Source organism: Aspergillus caelatus, assembly GCF_009193585.1.
Source record: "Aspergillus caelatus strain CBS 763.97 unplaced genomic scaffold BDV27scaffold_106, whole genome shotgun sequence".
In the NCBI taxonomy this organism is placed as follows: Eukaryota; Fungi; Ascomycota; class Eurotiomycetes; order Eurotiales; family Aspergillaceae; genus Aspergillus; species Aspergillus caelatus.
The window spans coordinates 93,979-114,253 of NW_022475369.1; the positions used below are offsets into that span (position 1 = coordinate 93,979).

General features: G+C 49.1%; 4 protein-coding genes across 4 annotated transcripts; 2 read left to right on the forward strand and 2 right to left on the reverse strand.

The window, feature by feature from the left end:
• Window positions 1–420: 420 nt before the first annotated feature.
• Window positions 421–5,911, reverse strand: BDV27DRAFT_4006 (putative ABC bile acid transporter). The gene is made up of 2 exons (XM_032076544.1): window positions 5,581–5,911; window positions 421–5,505 (listed from the first exon to the last, which is right to left on the reverse strand). Exons 1-2 carry the CDS (start codon window positions 5,643–5,645, stop codon window positions 597–599), a joined length of 4,974 nt encoding a protein of 1,657 aa, XP_031926831.1. The 5' UTR covers window positions 5,646–5,911; the 3' UTR covers window positions 421–596.
• Window positions 5,912–7,522: 1,611 nt separating this feature from the next.
• On the forward strand, window positions 7,523–8,596 carry BDV27DRAFT_129504 (putative ubiquitin conjugating enzyme (UbcC)). Its single transcript, XM_032067215.1, has 3 exons — window positions 7,523–7,805; window positions 7,871–7,997; window positions 8,066–8,596. Exons 1-3 carry the CDS (start codon window positions 7,740–7,742, stop codon window positions 8,554–8,556), a joined length of 684 nt encoding a protein of 227 aa, XP_031926832.1. The 5' UTR covers window positions 7,523–7,739; the 3' UTR covers window positions 8,557–8,596.
• Window positions 8,597–9,873: 1,277 nt separating this feature from the next.
• Window positions 9,874–12,037, reverse strand: BDV27DRAFT_129506 (S8 family peptidase). Its single transcript, XM_032067216.1, has 3 exons — window positions 11,450–12,037; window positions 10,452–11,387; window positions 9,874–10,390 (listed from the first exon to the last, which is right to left on the reverse strand). The coding sequence occupies exons 1-3, from the start codon at window positions 11,816–11,818 to the stop codon at window positions 10,208–10,210; spliced, it is 1,488 nt and encodes a 495-aa protein (XP_031926833.1). The 5' UTR covers window positions 11,819–12,037; the 3' UTR covers window positions 9,874–10,207.
• A 1,405-nt stretch (window positions 12,038–13,442) lies between these two features.
• BDV27DRAFT_158532 (Beige/BEACH domain protein) lies at window positions 13,443–20,219 on the forward strand (the record flags this gene model as incomplete). Its single annotated transcript, XM_032072707.1, has 3 exons — window positions 13,443–15,936; window positions 16,002–16,360; window positions 16,413–20,219. 3 exons carry the CDS (start codon window positions 13,443–13,445, stop codon window positions 20,217–20,219), a joined length of 6,660 nt encoding a protein of 2,219 aa, XP_031926834.1.
• Window positions 20,220–20,275: the final 56 nt, after the last annotated feature.

Sequence of the window (20,275 nt, forward strand, 5' to 3'; positions counted from 1 at the left end):
GAGTATTTTAAAAAGGCTGTGCTAATACACGGAAGCCATATATATCCATATATCCAAAAGAGTCACTCCTCGTGGACATGCCCTAAAACTCCATTCTCCTGGCGATGAAAAAAAAGTGTAATCCGTGTTTTCCACTACATCACATCCGAGAGTTCCGCCTCCCACTAACAGACTTTTTTATGTTTGTTTGAACAAGATCTTGATTTGCGTTACTAATCATAGGAATGATGATTGAAAAAAAGCCCCCCTCCCCCAATTCAACCAGTGGGTAGCGTAGAACGACTCTCGACGACGGTCATGCTTCCACATACTCTTCCACGCCCGAAAGACGGGGCAATATCCATAGATTGTCATCAAGTTATACATTGCGATATACTATTTATCGTTCTATCGTCAACACCAGGTATTAGGAACTAGAAACTCTAACGTAGATCAAACTATTATATTAACTCAAGAGCACATTCCTTTATACGCCCAATATAATTAACAATACAGAATAATACCCTGAGCCTAGAAAGCTTTTGGTCTTCGCTCGGATGAAGATTGACAAAGGGTCAGGAAAAATAAATATGCAGAACAGAAGCTATTTGTAAAGTCTATGAGTCATCCACAAGCCGTTTATGCTCCCAGGCCTTCTTGGCACCATCCAGAAGGGTCTCCATGTTCCCACTGTTGTCGCACATGCCTCGGAACACACCATCTTCCCGGTTGATGAGCGTCCACGGATGGTCGTACTCCACCACACGGCCATGGTCGAGCACCAGCACCTTGTCGTAGTCAATGATGGTTTGCAAGCGGTGCGCAATCGTGATGATCGTGCTGTCTCGGAGTTCACGTAGCGTCTCTTGGATTCTGGCATCGGTATTATAGTCAATGGAAGCCGTCGCTTCATCCATCATCAGTACCTTGGGGTCCTTCAGAAGGGCACGGGCGAGACACATAAGCTGCCTCTGCCCTTGGGACAGATTAGATCCAGACTCCGAAATCGGTGTCTCCAGGTTGAGGAAGACGTTCTTATTGTCAAGAACAACAGTGCCATTCGCCGTCGCGATGGGTTCTGCACTATTTGCCACAGGAGTTGCGGTTCCTGATGTTCCAGAGCCGATCAAGTGAACCCGGCGGAGCGCCGTGAAAATTTCCTCATCCGTAAAGAGATTGAATGGGTCGAGGTTGCTCCGGATGGTGCCTGTGAAAAGAGTCGGGTCTTGAGGCACAATCGTGATAGACTCTCGCAGGTCGCGGAGCCCAATAGAGCCAATATCTACATCATCAATGACTATACGTCCCTTCTCAGCTTCAAGTCCACGGAAGAGAGCCAGGGCCAATGAGCTCTTGCCCGCACCCGTGCGGCCCACGATGCCGACCTTTTCACCCGGTTGCACAGTGAAGGAAACGTTACGAAGGACAGGATCAAGGTCCGGTCGGTAGCGTGTAGTGTAGTTGGTAAATTCAACGGCTCCGCCGCTAGGCCAGTGGGCTGGCGGCCTCGAGTCCGGAATAACCGCCGCCGCCTCTTGCTCTACCTCGAGATACTCCTTCACTCGTTCGACCGAGTTCATGTTCTGTTGAACCTCGGAATAGAGACGGACCAACCAGAGAACGTTCTCCGTGAATGTAACTGCGTATGTCAACGCAAGACCAGCAGCGCCGGCGTCAATCTTTCCGATACTGAGCAGGACAAAGACAGCAGTAAAGAAGGAGACCAAGGCACCACACCAGTCAACGCGAAGGGCAAGCCAGCGATTACTGGCCCAGAGATAAATGTGCGGCCGGTTGTAGTCGTTGATGCGCCGATGATTATCCACAATAAACCTAGGCCCGTCGCCGTAGGCACGAATAGTGACAATCCCATTAAGGGTCTCGCCAAACTGCTGATACAGAGGACTTCTTTGCACAGACTCTAGTCGCTTGAGATCACGAGAGGCATTCAAGTACACAGCTCCCAGTGCAAAGTAGACCAACGTAATAAACACAGCCGCAATCAAGAAACCGGGCATTATCACGGAAATCAGAGCCACAATCATCACCACAGTGGCAAGACAATGAAGCATACCGATGGCCACCGGAGCAACTTCTTGGTCGACAGCTTCAACATCCTTGGAAAACCTGTTCATCAATTGACCAAGAGGTGTCGAGTCGAAAAACTTGAACTTAGCATGCATCACGGCTTTCAAAAGACGCTTGTGGATCTGATTGGATGCATGCAGGGAGCCCCAGAACAGAACACCCTCTCTGACCAAGGAAATCATGATGTAAAACAATCCAAGAATCGCATATACACCGAGATAGTAGGCAACATTAACATCGCCGTAGGTCCCCGTGGCAGCCCGCGTACCAAAGTGGGGGGCACTCTGTGTGGAGGTTCGTGGGACACCCCCAGCATTGAATGACGGGATCTTGAAACTCGTTATGGCAGCGTAGTCTCCCACATCGTCTGTTCCGAGATCCTCGGTATGATAGGAGTTGGCCCACTGTCTGATCCAAATATTCGTCGATACAGATCCCAGTTGCTGCAAGCAGAAAACACACAAGGCGCCCGTCCAGTAGTACCATGAGCCCATAGATAGAAGGTACATTTTGATGGTTGACCACTTGATACTACCAGTAGCCTTTCCTTCCACCAATTTAGGTCGTGCCTCCTCTTGTTTTTGGCCTTTTCCGGCCGAGCCGTTGGTGATTCCACCGTTAGTGGCATGCGGCTCGTCCTCATGGCGGTCTCCGAGATCGGTCGGCATTCGAGAAGGACGTTGAGAGCTAGATCTAGATGTGGGTCGTGACTTGAGAAGCTCATCGCCGAGCACTCCGGACGCTGCTACCTTGTCCGGATGTCCCTGGGCGGTCACTTTACCGTTGTCCAGGACGATGACATGCTCCGCTTGCGGGACAGTCAGAGCGATGTTGTGGGTAACAAGCACGCAGGTTCGGTCAAACATCAACGGTCCTAGGAGAGCCTCTCGGAAAATGTGCTTGGCTGTGTGGGAATCTACGGCACTCAGACAGTCGTCCAACAAGAGGTGGCGGGCCCTGCTGTAGATGGCACGGGCGAGGGATATTCTCTGCTTTTGTCCTCCTGAAAGACTGATACCCTTCTCTCCTACGATAGTCTGATCACCGGCATCGAGGATACTGAAGTCTCGTTCCAGAGCGCAGGCCTTTACCACAGCATTGTAGCGACGCTGATCCCAAGGTGAGGCAAAAACAATATTTCCCTTGACGGTATCATTGACTAGCCACGCTTCCTGCGCACAGTACGCCACACTCTCCATAAGACCTGTCTGTGGGTCGACCGGAAGTTCTGTCCGGCTAGAGGTTCCACCGGGTAAATGAACACTACCGTCCAGGAGTTTCATTTCTCCCAAGAGTGCCATCAGAAGAGATGTCTTGCCAGAGCCTGTAGCTCCAGTAATGATATTCAACTTGCCAGTCCGGAATGATACATCGATATTAATCAAGCGGAATGCGTCTGCAGTATCACTCTGCGGGTCATCTTTATATTGGCCTTTGGAGCTTCCCCAAGTAAGTGTGGCATTCTCCAGCGCAATCCTAGGTGGCTGTCCAGCAGGGTTGCTATCTTCCAACTGGCTGTATTTCTGAGTTTCCTCCTCATTGAGGAATTTATCCACACGGTCCAGAGAGACCTTTGATTCTTGGACGTGAGCCACCATATCGGCCAACTGATCCAACGGAATACGAAGCAAGGAGAACATCGACAGGGCCGGGAAGGCAATCGACGGTGTCAGCTTCTTCCCTTCAACAACGGTGTACAGGAAAAAGGAAGCGAAGGTGATAATAAGTGGTGTTCCGTACCAGACGGTTGCTGCCGTGGACCAGATAATGTAGCGGTAGCGTAAAGCCTTGAGTTCCGCCTTGCGTTTCTCGTTGACGGTATCCTCAAAGCGCTGCTCCCATGCGAAATACTTGATGATCCTGATGTTCTGCAGAATCTCATTGGTGGCGTGTATGCGAGCGTCGGTTGAAGCCAAGATCTGGTTTTGGACCTTTGTAAATTGCTTCGCGATGAACAGGTTCACCGGCAACATGAAAACCATGATGACAATGCCAGCGAAAGAGCTGAACCCAAGAAGCCGGTAGAGAAGGGTGACGGCGATAGTGATCTGCACCGGCACGCTAGCCCACAGGAAATGAAGGTAAGCACCCACCTCGCTGACCTTGAAGGAGTCAATAGCCATCAAGTTGATGATGTTACCGGTATTGGCCGAGTGAGCATCGTCGTCTCCAGATTCCTTCGCGTTCTGCCCTTCTGACTCGGGATCTGTCGTTGTGGCCTTCTTTTTCTTTCGGCCGAAGGTAAAGGCCCTCTTCTTCTTACTATTGGGAGGAGTTTCTTCGGGTTTTTTCTTGCCCGCATCTCCAGAGGCTCCCGCCTTACGCCTCAGAGCTTTGGCGTAGATCTCGCCGATAATAATGGCGCGAAGTTTCACGCCTAGCTTGCGCCCTATCCAGAGAGCCTGTCCGTCCGCAACACCCTGAATAGCTCCCGAGCAGAACAACATGATGGCAAACAGCCAAGCGGCATTCGCAGTGGTTGACCTTGGATCCTCCACATATTCCAAGATTGCCTTGAGGAGCAGAGTAGGTAAGTAGGTAAAAAGGCATGAGAAAATCGTCCATGAACCTTGCCACAAGAGCGTAGGCCAAAAATAACGACCAAGTCTCCAAACCAATGAGCCCTTATACTGCCGTCGGCGAAAGTCTTCCAGCACGGTTGCTGCTTTTTGGGATGAGGTCAAATTCCAAACGTCGTCGAGCTCCAGAGCTTGTCTGTAACCTTTTAAAATGAGGGAATCTAGCCAGGAAAAGGTTGCTAAGGAGATCAAGCTGGCAGTTGGATGTCTCGCTGGCTGGATACCATCCTCGTGTGGAACTAATACGGCCTTATTTCCTCTGCGCGTAGTCACTGCAATGAGAAGGAGAAGTGTAGATAGAGAAAACTCCACCGCAGTGAAGATTGTAGCACGCCTTGAGACGGGATGAATGACGGCGGACCGGAACACAAGAATATTGAACAACCACTGAAGCCCGTACAGACAAGCGGTATGATTCCAAATCCTGGGCAGCAGATGCAAGTCCAGAGTAGAGAGAAGCAAGCGAACCAATGTCAAAAATAGGATATAACTCCACGAAACTAGCTTCGCTATAGCAGAGAGTTTACCGCTGTCGCCCCAGGTATTTGTCCACAGCACCGCGATGAAGACGGCCACTTCTCCCAGAAGCGCAACTACTTCGAGCGTTATCAGAGCGATTTCGCCTCGGGGACGATCGACTTCAAATTGTAACAATTCCTCTTCCGCGGCCTTGGATAACATCCGATCCGTTTCTTCTCCATGCTCCTCGGCCACTTGGGCACCAGTTTCCGCAGCATTATCCACGAGGATCTTATACGAGACACCTTTTCGAGACACTAAATAACGATAGGAGATGCGAAGTACGATGAATAAGAGCGAGAGCCCACATGCGGTAAGTGGCAAAATTACTTGTAGATAACTGCGATTGACGATGGTGAGTATACGAGTCTTCAATCACATCTAGAAGGTAAATTGGGAAGGGTGCCGATCATACTTGCGCTGAAAGCAACGGGAAACGTCATCGATGGCCCAAATGGGGCCATGGCATTCCGGCGACATTTCTGACAGGCGGACGATAAAAAAAATCACTGTAAAATTGAGAGACCCGGGCAAATCATCCGCCTCGCGTTCAGGTCCTGGCGACAGAGACCCGCTTGGAGGAGGACGACAGGACGATAGGCTATGCAACAGCCACTCGCGTTATTGGCAGTCTGCGGAGGTTGTGTTGCCAGACAAGTCTAGCATGGCAATCGGAAGAAAAGCGAACGAAAGACAAGAAGGCAATTGACAAGAGATGACGAATTGCGAGGGCACCAAGGAGCCCTACGAAGTTTCGTCAGTGACAATGGAGTGGGTAGATAAATCAAGGTGAACCCAAGCTCATCTGAAAAGAAAAGATGGAAGGGAAGGGAAAACGACGGATGACGGAAGGACAGAGAGTAAGGCCAAGAAGAGAGCAGTTAGGAAGAAGTGGGACGGGGAGGGAGAGAACTTAACAAGGGTGGATTCCCTAGGCTACTACTGTTAGTACGTTCCCCACCGCCTGGTGCGAGGGATCCAGAACCCAGAACCGGCGGGTATTAATTAATTGATGATGTTCGAGTCACTTCTTTTTTCTCTTTTCTTTTTAACTGAAATTGACGGCTGGCGGAAGAAGGAGGGGGGAAGGAGATCTCAGCCTATTGGTGACAGAGTTTGCGTGAGAAACTTGAACACGATCGGCTCGAAATTATTATCTGATGGCTGCAGCTGCTCCCATGACAGCCCGTATTAACCTATGATATCACCGCTTCTACCCTTCCTAAGGTCAATTCATGGTATTAGTATATAACTCAGGAAAATATCAAGCTATCTCTAGTGTGCGCTAGTATATTTATTTGTAATTTATTCTTCTTCGTATAAGATTGCCCTGTTTTCTCTCCTCTCTCCATATCTATAACTTAAACTCTAGATAGGTAGTACTATGTATGTACATACCTCCATACTGGCTAGCAGGGTTGGACCTTGGAACTAGTAGAGAGTCAATGTCTGTGCTTTTTTCCTGCATACTACTTTGCATAATGAATACGGTGCATATATGTCACACCTTCAGTCCCAGGCAGCTTGGGTTACCTTTTTGTTCAATTTTTCCAAAAGAGATGTCAAGCTACTGGCGATTTTTCTGAGTATGGAGTATCGTCCTACCTATAAGATTCGTCATTTCGTTCTTCAGTGTCATCAGCAACGGACCAAGCGTCGGTAGGGATAGATTACGGTGGTGAGTCACTTGATGGCAATGTAACCTGCAGGAAGGATTGAAAGAGAGCTCTGACTCAAAAACTTCTTCCCCGACTCCCAAATTGGGTAATTCGTATCTCTATCTCCGAGATAGGCGGGATAACTTCGCTCGTACTAGATCCCTTAGAGTATGGACAGCTGCGACTCCGTCGGCTTCAAGCGAACCGGGCGTAGGTGAAAACCCCACTTGAAAGGAATACCTCTCCACCTTTTTGCTCCTCGGGTGATGTTGATCCTGTACACCAATGAAATGCAGTGATGTCGAGGTACCTGCCCAGGTCCCCAGGAACGCAGGCGACTGGCCTATTAGTAGACTAGACTAGATGGTAGTGGCCTATTTCTCATAGATAGGTTTTGGGAGGAACACTACCAATAGACAAAGTGGAGAACAACCCAGGTGAAAGGGCAAGTAAGAAAAAGTGGCTCGAAACTCACGAGCAACAAGTAACAACACCGGAGTTAGTAATGCAACGCATCTAACACCAAAGAAATTCTTCCTCCATTATTTGATTTGACTTTTTTATTTTTTTTTTTTTTTTCAATTTTTTTCCCTCCCCTGAGCGGGTACAGGAACCCACAGAAAAGTCCCAATTGTTCCATAGCGCCACTCCGGAACTTTCCGTGGGGATTGCCACGCCCAGACTAGTGTGCAAACGTTGAAAAAGGGCGGAATCTTATCGCCTCACAGAACGATCGTCCCGCCCATTGACAGAACATCATCCTGCACTGGGGATACCCTAGTAACCCTACGCCTCTACAGTCATCTGGTGTCTCCAACCCTCAAGAATAGTCCCACTGCCATTCCTTAGTCGCCGACAGCCTATCCTTCTTTCGCCGCCTCCTCCTCCTCCTCCGCCTCCGCCGCCGCCGCTCACTATGGCCGAACGTATCTTGATGAACGAATACAAGACCCTCGCCAAGGAGCCATGGGTCAATATCGAGGTAAGACTTACCAGGGTCCTACACTTCGTGCGACTGGCCTTAGCTAACAGTCTTCTTTCTGCCAGCTCGAAAACGAGGATATCTTCAGGTGGACTATCGGCTTAATCGTCCTCAACCCCGACTCCTTGTACTACGGCGGTTATTTTAAGGCGTCCATGAAATTTCCCAAAAACTATCCTTTTTCGCCCCCAGGTAAGCAGCACCGTCAACCCACGGCTCAGGAATTGTAACAACGACTGACTCGGCATCTTCACCCATAGAGTTCGCCTTTCGACGCCCTCTATACCACCCCAACATCTATCCTGATGGGAAACTCTGCATCTCGATTCTCCACGCACCAGGCGAAGATGAAATGTCGGGCGAGCTGGCCTCGGAGCGATGGTCCCCTGCTCAACGTGTTGAATCCGTCTTAATCTCCATCCTCTCGTTACTAGACGACGCGGAAGTATCGTCCCCCGCCAACGTCGACGCCGGCGTGACGCTGCGGAAGGAACCTGAGGAATACAAGTCGCGCGTTCGGAAGGACGTCGAGATCTCGAAGCAAGACATCCCCGAAGGCTTCGTCATGCCGACCCACCAACCGGCAACAGTTAAGCCCGTAGAGAAGGACGATTCGGATTTCTGGGCGGAGAGCGATGCAGACGATGACGTGTTCGGAGGGAGCGACTCGGACGAAGACATGGACTTTGACGATCAAGACACTGGCAGTGATGAGGAAGAGGATGACGAGGAGAAGAAGGGGCGGGCTTGATCTCGTCCTTCTCTTTTATGGTTTTTTTTTTTTTTTTTTTTCGTGGGTCTCTCCTTTATTTTGAAGTTTTGGCGTAAGGACTTCGCAGGCGTTAGTTCATGGCATAGCGTGGGCGCAGGGACGGCTGAGCTCTAGCATTTCTGGACATAGGTATCTACCATAGCATCCATCCCCTTCAAACAATCTGTTCATAAGATCCTGGAAAGTTGTCCCAGAATCCCCATGTAGTTTAGCCCCGTGGAGTAAGTCGGGGGTGAATCAGGGCCAAGAATAAGAGCTCCATCAGCGAAACCACCTCTGAAAGAGGAAAAGAAGACCGAGCCAGTCCACTGAGAAAATGTAGCATACCTGGCACCGGGTGGATCTCTTGCGAAAATCAGCATACCAGGCCAAGATGCCCAGATTCATGTGACTAAACGTACCGTAGATGTTGAACGCCTCAACCCGAACTGATGATTGTGGCAATCACTCATCACCAGCAATCGTACTCCGTAATTCACTCACTCAAAAGCATCATCTAAATTTCTCCCATGGAACGTTTCATTTCCGGACCAGAAACTGAAAAGACCGCCCATCGGGTGTGGTTGCCCACATGGCCCCCATTTGTACTGTTACATACACCCCCGTCATTCAGTTATATGACAGCCAAACTACAGAGTAAGTGAAACTCTTGTCCATGAATATACAGAGATGGACGTCAAGATAAACATCACTAGACTCTCTCCCTTTTGTATTTATTTATTGTTAGTTTTAATTTTTAGTAGGTTTTTTTTTTTTTTTTTTTTTGGCCTGGTATAGCTAATTCTTGCTTGTTCCGCATGAACAATACAAATATATATATAAATCGTGAACGGTTTCTAGATAATGACGATCTCTTACGTACGTAGAATATCTTGATGCCATAAGCTTAGGTAGCATAGGTAAAGTAAAGGTTTATTGATTTGCTCTTAATGGTGGTGAAACACCCTAAGCAATTAATTAAATATAATATCGGTACTAGCCATACAGTTCTTCTAGGCGCTGCCGGGTCATCTGCCTCCCTAGCCCGTCTTCTCATTAGAACCTGAAAGTACGGTAGAAGATGAGAAACTATGATAGCCTGCTGAAGAGCATTCAATCTCGTGCAGTGGTTGGGTTGAACCCGGTGTGGAGCTGTGCGATGGCCAGTTAGCATGCCTCTTTTAAGGTCACTAGAGTGATAGATACGATTTAGAATGAGACGACCTCCCACAACATATGGGTAAGTTTCATGGATATATCGATCTCCTTCACTGATGAGCGCAACCTGGCTATGTGCAACGAGGCTCCTACCTAATTGGTGGCCAACATTTGTCTTTACGGCAACCTTCAAAACCAAGCCACGATCATCCATGGAGAACAGTCATATAATCAATTTGGCAGTCTGTTCAAAAGCAAGCACATGTATCTCTAGATAGGATGTCAAACATTGTTGTGGACATGTATACTATAATAATAAAGACTAAATAAACCGTGTCAGGATAATGTACTCAATGCAGTCAATGCATCAGCTTCTCCGTGATACCAAAAAAAGCAGCAAACCAATACCAGCGCCAGTGTTCGGTTAGCCAATTCCCATACCCTGCCATAAACGAAACTAGTTATGTCTCTCTAAATGAGTCTTGTCTTGCATCTATGCAACAACAGCATCCTGGATCTCACTGTAGATAGCTCCAAGCTCCTCAGCGAGCAACTTCTCGGCCTTGTTGACCAGTCCGTCAAAGCGGTCCTTAATGTTGTTACTGCCGGCCTTGTATCCACCCTTGGCGACGATCTGGGTGTAGTTGTTGGTACCACCACCGTTCCAGGCGAGAAGCTGGAATACAACAGTTAGCATCTTCGTTTTTCATTATACCAAAATGGACAATGGGACTTACGTTGGGGGTGTCAGACGGGATATCAGTAAGGGCGCCCTGGGTGGCGATGGAGATGAGATCCTTCTTGAGCTTGGCAGGAGTAAGCTCATCGACAGCGAAGGCGGAGTCCTGGGCAGGCTGCAGAGAAACGAAGTAGGCCAGCAGACCAGCAATGTGAGGAGAAGCCATGGAGGTTCCGGAGATGGTGTTGACAGCGTGCTTGCTGCCAGTCCAGGTGGAGAGAATGTTAAGACCCGGAGCAAAGATGTCAGTGCACTTTCCGTAGTTGGAGAAGTAAGCACGCTCATCCTGAAGGGTCGAGGCACCGACAGTGATGGCATTCTCAGCGGCAGCAGGGGAGTAGTTGCAGGCGTCGGCATTGTCGTTACCAGCAGCAACGGCGAAGTGAAGACCAGCCTCGACACCAGCATTGACAGCGTCCTCCAGGGTCTTCGACTTGCCACCTCCAAGACTCATGTTGGCAACGCTGCCCTTGAAGCCCTTGACCTTGCCGTCTTTGGCGTCTTTAGCCTTCTTAAGATGGGATTGGACGGCCCATTCGACACCCAGAACGACATCGGACATAGTGCCAGAACCGCTGGACCTCAAGACCTTGACGGCATAGATGTTGGCCTTCTTGGCAACACCGTACTTCTTACCAGCGATGGTTCCGGAGCAGTGAGTTCCGTGTCCATTGCCATCCTCATCCTCATCATTGTTAGGGATGGTCTTTCCCCAGTGTGCACGATCCTCGAAATCAACATGCTCGATGTTGATACCAGTGTCAATAGTATAAGCATCGACACCCTCACCGCCTTCTGACGCATACAGGTACTTGTTGAAGGTGCCGAATGAGAGGCTGTCACGGTGAGAAATACGAGCCAAGCCCCAGGGAGCATTCTTCTCGGTTGTCTCCTCCATGGTGTGGACTTCGGTGTCTTTCTCAATGTATTCAACCTTGAAAACAAAGTCAGATAAATAGCTCTTCAAGAAACGGTTAGGCCGAGGGGGTAACCTACATCAGGATGTCTCCGGACCTGCTCGATCACATCCTCATGGAAATGTCCCGAGTAACCCACCAGGGACCCGGCAATATCGAAGGTGTTCTTGAGACCGAGGTAGAGGTCATCACTGAACCCAAAAAGAGAGCGCTTCTTCAGGTCGATGTGTCCAGTCATCGAGTCGTGGATGTCCTGCACCCAGGTGTGATGAGCAGCAGCCGTTTCAGAGGAAACATGCTTCTTGAAGACGACGATGTAAGAGTCTGGAACTTCTTTGGCATTTGAGGCCGAAAGAATGGGAGCCGCTCCGTTGTGGATGGAGTCAACGGCAACGGGGGAGGCTGCTGCCAGGAGTGGCAGCAGGAAAAGGCTGAGAATGCCTCTCATGATGGGCAACAGGAGCGAAGTCTTAACACAACGTACAGAAGGGGGGAAGGGAGGGTTCTAAGAGAAAAGAATACAAATCGAGATGAAGATAAAAGAAAGAAAAGATGGAAGGATGGATTGATGCTGAGTTGGGGGGGGGAGGTTAAAAGGAAGAAGGAGGAAGAAGGATGGATGGATGAGGAGTTGGAGAAGAGGAGGAGGATGGGAGCAGGTGTAAGATAGCAGCTGGGGCTTAATAGGTCGATCCCTCAAGCAGGCAAGGGCAGCGGAGGATGATGCAACCGGGATACGGTAATTTACAATGATGACACAGGTTTACCTACTGAGGAGGTGCCGCGCGTCGATCTCTCCCGATTAGCGCGGTCGCAAGACCTGGGGTATGGCGGTAAGAGGGTATGGATGATGGATCCCCAAAAAGGGACCTTTCGGAGTGATTAGTCGCCCCCGGTAAATAACGCTCAGGTTCCATGGATGGACGCCATCGGCGGACGAAGGCACAACGGTGTCGAAAAATGAGGCGAATGAGTGGAGTCTGCACCCTGTATTCTGCAAGTATGTTTTGGAGCTCTTCCAAGGATAGCTCGAGTGGTGAGTCAACGATGAACAAGGTACCCATTCTGGAGTAACTGCCTAAGTTGATTCGTTCGGCTTAACCGCCATAGTCGTACTTTATACGGATATACTATGCATATATATGTCCCTATCAGGGTGAAATATCCCTCCCAACAAATCCGAAAGTCATCCTTGAACGATAGGTAGTATTATCCTATGGTAGTTTTTTTAAGAATAAATCCTAAAATCCTGTTGCCATCGAGGTACGGAGTACTGCAGGTACAGTACCTGACCATCTCCTCAAAGTGGTACTGCTTATTAGGTTCCTGAAACGAGAAGAGTTGGCATGTTAGGTCAATGGGCGTTGGCGACTGGTCGCCACGACCAACCACCTTCCCGGGCAACCCGAGTCGCGTGCCATGGGAGCACGTCCATCTTCCGTTGTTCGCCTGACTTTGACAAGAAGCCGATCGTACGGAAACCGCGAGAGACCATAGGTGCATTACCCTCTCGTACAATACAGGCGGTCGGGCGTTGCGGGAGATAAGACATACCTCCCTTATCGATACTTATCTCTCCACCAATGATGGCCCGCCGATGGTCGGAGGCTTTGTCACCTGATAATCACCTAGGTCTGAGAGCTGGAAAATGCACCCATGCTCCCGATGTGCCCCCCGCTTAACGGCACTGCCTCCAGTGACGTTGGCATAGGACCGTCTATCACATTCAGGAACCATCCTGAGGGTGTAGAGGGAATTATTGCTCTCGACTCACAACTCCGACCTTGACCGGGATAACCCTCATTCCTAATGCTGAATTTGACACAATCGGCCTCTTCCCCATTCCTAGAGTAGTACAATTGTTGATCGTCTGACTCGTCAGCTCTCCCTTCCGTTTCCCTCCTTCCCTACGGCTGTGCCATGTTGGGTAACTGTGTGGATTGCATTCACTACTAGCTACCATAACACATACCAATGCAGACCGCCTTCATCCTTACGCTAAGTGCTGGTTCATGGTGTCTGATGGTCTCTGGCCATCGAATAGGTAGTCGGGGATAAGCTTCAGCGGCGCAATGAGCCGGTCCACTTCCGCCCTCTCGCGGTCCCCGTCCTCATCAACCCAACGGCCGGCTGCCCCCGAATTAAGTCCTGTCCTTGATAAGCTGAAAGTTACTTGCGGAGAGGGTATAGTAACGTCCCAGGTCGCCTCCACTGCAACCGAATGTCTGCTTCGCCTTCGTCACACATTCATCGATAACGAGCACCCAAGAGAGGCGAAGGAGACCTTCCGATACCTACATGGTTTTCAGACCCTGTTAGACCTTCTCCGAAAGGTTTCACAATGTTATGATTCGCATGCGTCATCCAAGGATGAGAGGAAGGATCTGCTTTCCGTGTACAAAGATGCGTTAGCAGTCCTAGCTGAGAGCTTAAGGGATCATGTCGGGAACAAACGGTATTTCGCGAACCGGATCACTGGGGGAGGAGAAGTGGCATTGGAAGAAGCTTTCACGATCTTGGCTAGGAAAGTAGACTCCAACCAAGGTGATACGGAGCAATTTTACGGTGCGATCTTAGCAGCGGCCCTTTGCCAGGAGACAGTTGCCAGTATATTCACAACCCTGAGTACTAAATTCCAAACTGCCGAGGAGCTATCTTTGGATGGTATTAGAGAAGAAGTGGACCGATGCGTAGGAAAATCAGAAACAGTCGAAGTACCAGAGCTCCTGGGCCCATTTGTCCGAGTATGGCTTACCCAGTCGTCTGCCTCCATATCCGAGCACAGAGTCCAGAGACTAGCCGTGCCGGCATGTCTAGTCCAACTCGCCGCACAGTCCCAGAGGAATATCACGACGTTGCATTCCACTGGCACTATAACACTGATTCTGCCGCTTTTGTTCAATGAGGAGCGCCCGGCACCCGAGAGACAACTCTATCAAGAACTGGCAAAGATGCTTTGTACTCTGGGTATAAGTAACTTGAATGATGTGGCTGCTTTATACCGACAAGCTCATGATTGCCCGAAGGTTCTTCGGTTCCTTGTGAATGTTTTGAAGTGCTCGAAGGAACCTCCCTCGATACAGTTCGATTTATCATTGCATGGATACTGCTCTTTAGAGTTATCAACCATGGGTCGCTCATTCCCACCTGCAGCTACTTCTGGTTATACTTTAGCGGTCTGGGCACGCTTTGACCAGTTTGACAAGAATACTCACACGACAATTTTTGGGGCCTTTGATGCCAGCCAAACTTGCTTCTTGCTCGCGTATCTTGAGAAGGATACTCGCAACTTTATATTGCAGACCTCGATCAGGGGACCTCGTCCTAGCGTTCGATTCAAGTCTATAACTTTCGAGCCTAACCGGTGGTACCATATCTGTGTGGTTCATAAAAAGCCCAGGCCACCATCATATTCTCGGGCGTCTCTCTTCATAGATGGGGAATTTGTTGAACAATTGCGGATTGATTATCCATGCATGCCAATCCCCAGCGCTCCCAATAGGCCGCCTAGAGTTCAATCGTTTTTCGGGACTCCGCAAGATCTAGCTATGAGGCTTGGCAAGGGGATCTCTACCTCTCGATGGTCCCTAGCTAATGCAATTCTATTTGAGGAAGCATATAGTGACGACATGATTGCCGTGTTTTACAATCTCGGTCCACGTTACTACGGCAACTTTCAGGACTGTTTAGGTTCCTTCCAGACGTATAAAGCTTCCGCGGCCTTGAATCTACGTAACGAGCATATGCATGCTGGTAAAGAGGAGTCATCGGACATTGTTACTGCTATCCGGCGAAAGGCAAGCACTCTTATTCGTGAAGAGTGCATAGCAGTTAATGTTTCTCCACTATCCATTCTAGATGACGATGATAGTAACAATATTGATGAAACCAGACTCGTCAAGTATCTTTCAAAACAAGCAGCCAAAAATCTGCATCAGCTAACAAAGTCTGGAGGCAATGCAGTAGCGGTCAATGGCGGTACCCCTGCTATCAATGATGCTTTAACCCAGGCCCATGGTATCGGTATATTAACGGGGGACCCTGTAGTCGCGATACCGCAAGCCTTGGATGACGCGAGCTGGCGTATCGGCGGCTGTGCGGCGGTTCATTTGAGCTTGGTCCATGCGGCCAGAAGTGCTGAATCTACACTTCTGGCAGTCGAAGCGCTTTATGAGGCTGTACAGGACAATTGGCGAAATAGCGAAGCAATGGAAAAGGAGAATGGTTATGGAATCCTTGCGGCATTGTTACGCGAAAAGCTAGCATGGCCGGTAACAGGTGCCTCTACGGGCTCGAAGACCTCCAACGTCTGCTCCACATATGAAGAACGATCTACATTGGCATTCGAACTACTTCGTTTGACCCTTAACTTTGTCGGCTATGATTTCGATCAACCGAATCGCTCTATCATCACAAACCCACTAGCATACAGAGTCTTGCTCGTGGACCTTGAGGTGTGGAGATATGGCGAACTGTCTCTTATTGAGTTGTATTATTCCCAATACTGCATATTTGCCAGTGAAAGCAAGTTTCGTCGGTTTAATGCAAAGCGCCTCGCCCGCATGCGTAAGTCTTCCCTAGTGACTCATTGGTCGTCGCATGTTTTACACTTCTATACTAATGGAAAACAGGTGTCAACAAAAAGCTACTTGAGGCTCTTAAGGGGGAAGAATTTACGATGGAAGGACTGCGACTGTTCACTTCGGCCTTTGGGTCGTTGATGGAAGGCTGCCTGTCAGCAGATTTGCTCCGTTTTCTAGCGCTCTTCATCACCTATGGTATCCATAAGCCAAAGGAGCCGAGCAGGTTACAGAAAAAGAAGAGCCTCAGATTCAATGCTGCTGCAAGACAGCCCACGCCCAATCCCGATATGAAGTACGTTTCAAGCACTACGATAGCGATAGAGATGCTTAGGATGTATTGCTCTCTTCTATGCAATGCACATGATCTCGGGCCAACCAAGAGGTTCGCTAAGGCCGTTACAAACAAGGTTTGTAGAGCAAATGCCACCCATTATGTAACGAGTGTTGACTATTATGCAGTGGCTTTTGTACCTCATGTGTGAGGAAGAACCCGAGATTGCTATTTTGGCAACAAAGATCATGGCTCGTTTGATAGTAATTCACGGGGGTAGCTACAGCAAGAAGTTCAACGATAAGACTGGGGGTTATATTATAATGCGACATTGTCTAAAGAAATGGTGGAGCATCCCGATAATATGGCCTATCTGCTTTGCTATACTATTTGGTGTTGATATTGGCAAGGTCAACGTTGATAAAACATTCGATCAGCTTTCTCTTTCCGAGCTTTTCTGCCTCAACGGTGAAGCCCAAGTTGTCTATCCTGAAATGCTCCCAGTCATCTCCGACATGTTGCAGTCTGGACTGAAGCAAACAGTATTCGCTGAGGAGTTCTCCGTGGCGAATGGGCAGGACCCCAATGCTCTCCAGGATCGCCTCGCTCAACTTACCAAGCCATCTATGTCATCTTGCGCACCTGTCGGTACTACGGGTGCACAACTGTCGCTTTTAACCGCCGTTGTTGATTTTTTTGCTGTAGCGCAGATAAGGTCACAAAGCTATCGTGAATTTGCAGCACGTCCTGAATACGCCCAAAGCCTGGTTTCTATCCTTTTCCCCGTTGTTATCGGCTCCGATTCCGTCAGTCCGAATTTTGAAATGAACTCCCAGTCTCGTACGGGTGGTCTAGCGTTTGATGATCACAATTTGGTGTCTCGGCCACGATCACGAAGGACATCTGAACTACAAACAACGACTGTTGAACAGCCTGGGAACCATGATGATAGTGGTGGACCTTTAAGACGTGGTTCATCTTTCATTTTAGTCACCTCTGATCGAGGGAAGCATGTGCCGTCCTCTCTTCGCATACGTCGTGCTTTCTCTCACATGAGAATTGACAGCAAAGGCACAACCAACCATCCTTTAATAACTGCTATTCTGAATCTAGCACTTTCTGTGTTTTCAGAACAGCTGCTGGAAAGGAAGGAGTTCTCTGGTCTCGGACTCTACCTCAAGACGCCTCCAGGATTTCCCGAGCACCAGGCATACTTCAACTCCTGGGTGTTGCGCAGCCTTCTTTCTACACTCCAGGATGCCATATTCTCAAAGGTCGAGCTATTGTCTGAACCACGCGTGCTAACCAACTTGGGGCGCTTCGCGACGCATTTAGGAGAAGCAGTCTACGAAGGTTGGTTTGTTGACGGCGCCACAGCCACTCTTGAATTTGCAGGAACAATCTTGGAATATCTACAACGACCTGAGGTCTCGCGTCTTAAAAGTATAAGGCTTTGCAGCCAGGCGATAGCGACAATTCGCTCGACAGTATTCCGTGTGGTTTTATTCGGGCTATCGGAAGTCGATGGTACGGAGGCACTTTCATTCTTAAAACGGTTATCATATTGGCAAGTAGTACTGCTTTCTGGAGAAACTCAGTCCGATCATCTGCAGTTGCTGTGCTATCTTCTCTACACCAAATTGATCGACAGGAATGAAAATGTACGATTGGCGGCGGCTGGCCTTTTTAGAATTATGCTAGTGCAGAAGCCAATAGAGATGTCCGCCATTCTGAGCCAAGCAACAGCGCCCTTGCAGCAACGTCTTTCTGGTGGATTTGAGGCTCTTGTTGGCATGGATGATATTGCCTTTTTGCAATGGGTTGACGACCAGGCGGACGATTTGAACGCCTTGTTCTTCGGAATCTTATCAAAAGCCTGGGAGACCTTTGTCCAAGAAGAAAATACGAATCTAGAGTCATCATCTCGCACTCGAATTTCTCGACGTCAAGAAAAGTTGAAGCAGTGGGGTCAGGCGGAAAAGCTCGGTGAAGAAGTGGTACGCAAGCACGAGGCTACATTCCCCCACTGGGTATCGAATATATCAGCGTCAGAGTTCCTGAAATATCAAAGAGCACTACAGGATCAACAGGATAGTTCCACATTTATGTGGGCGGCACTGGCACATCTGAATATGGACTTGCGACGTTATGGAGGTGTTTTTGCTGAACAGAAAGAGCGAAGGTGGCGTCTTGACCAAACCGAAGGGCGAAGCCGTATGCGACTGCGTACTGTACCGGATGATTCAGGGGATCGTCAAGACTACCAGCCGAAACGAAAGGCTTCAGAGCCTCCGGCGATGAGGTTAGACACGAATGTCGCATCTCCAAACGGTGACTCTTTAGGTCTAACTCCCACTGCCATGGCTGCCGACCACGCGGAGGGTAATTCGCAGGGTATTGGTCCCGACAGTAGGAGCGTATTTGAAGAAAGCTTCGAGATGATTGACGACCCGAAGGCTGATCTCGAAGACTATGAAGACAAGAACAGAAAGGTCATGAGAAGCCTGCACCGTGGTGACCAGGTCGATAGCGTTTGCAACATGTCTCGTATTGTTGGGTTGGAGGCATGTGAAGGCCTTTTGATCCTTGGGAAAGACCACATCTACATTCTAGATAACTTTTTCCAGAGGTCAGATGGCGAGATTGTCAATGTCTGGCAAGCCCCTACAGAGGAACGAGATCCTTATGTACGCATGATCACTGGCCGGGAATCCAATGAACGTAAATCACAGGAGCATGAGACCAGAAGTTGGAAGTGGTCGGACTTGATCAGCGTCTCCAAGAGGCGGTTCCTATTTCGCGATGTGGCCCTTGAAATATTCTTTACCGACGGAACTAGCTATTTGCTGACCCTCATCTCATCGCCCGCTCGGGATCACCTTTGTAGCCAACTCGCAATTAAGGCGCCCCAAGTGACAGGGAGCGTTGGCCACTCGCGACCAGAAGATGTCTGGAGATTCGAGACCCTTAGAAGCCCGGAAGATGCACCTCAGTCTTTCGGGTCAAGATTTGCCAGCGTCTTTGGTCATTCACCAGCACACCCCGCAACACGGAAGTGGGTGAAGGGTGAAATTTCTAACTTTCATTATCTCATGCTTATCAACACCCTCGCTGGAAGGACATTCAACGATCTGACGCAGTACCCTGTTTTCCCTTGGGTGCTTGCTGATTACACAAGCGAGGAGCTGGATTTGACTAACCCAAAAACCTTCCGTGACCTATCAAAGCCTATGGGTTGCCAAACGCCGGAGCGAGAGGGCGAGTTCAGAGAACGATACAAAGCTTTCGCAGAGATGGGGGCGGGCAATTCTCCCCCATTTCATTACGGAACCCACTACTCTTCAGCAATGATTGTCAGCTCGTATCTGATCCGTCTTCAGCCATTTGTGAAGTCATACCTCTTACTTCAGGGTGGAACATTCGATCACGCTGACCGTCTTTTCTACTCCATTGGAAAGGCTTGGGAATCCGCTTCGCGCGGGAATATGTCTGACGTGAGAGAACTGATACCTGAATTTTTCTACCTCCCAGAGTTCCTCGTCAATTCCAATAAATATGATTTCGGAGTTCTACAGAACATGACTACTGCGATTGATTCTGTGGAATTGCCGCCATGGGCAAAGGGCGATCCGAAAATCTTCATCCAAAAACACCGTGAAGCTTTGGAAAGTCCTTATGTGACCCAGAATCTGCACCATTGGATAGACTTGGTATTCGGTTGCAAACAGAAAGGTGAGGCCGCCATTGAAGCGGTCAATGTTTTCCATCACCTGTCATACCAAGGGGCCAAAGATGTTGATGCTATCGATGACCCTGTGGAACGACTGGCCACGATTGGCATCATCCACAACTTTGGGCAGACACCACACCAGATCTTCAATCGCCCTCACTCACAGAGGGAGGACGTACGGTACAAGGTCCCACGGCTGGATCGTCTCGCTGAGTCACTTACCCAGCAACCACTGTCACTGCTAGGTACGTTTTTGGCCACCTAGACTCTCTTTCCCCTTCATTATTAGTAGCTTTTTTTTTACCTTTTTTTTTTTTTTTT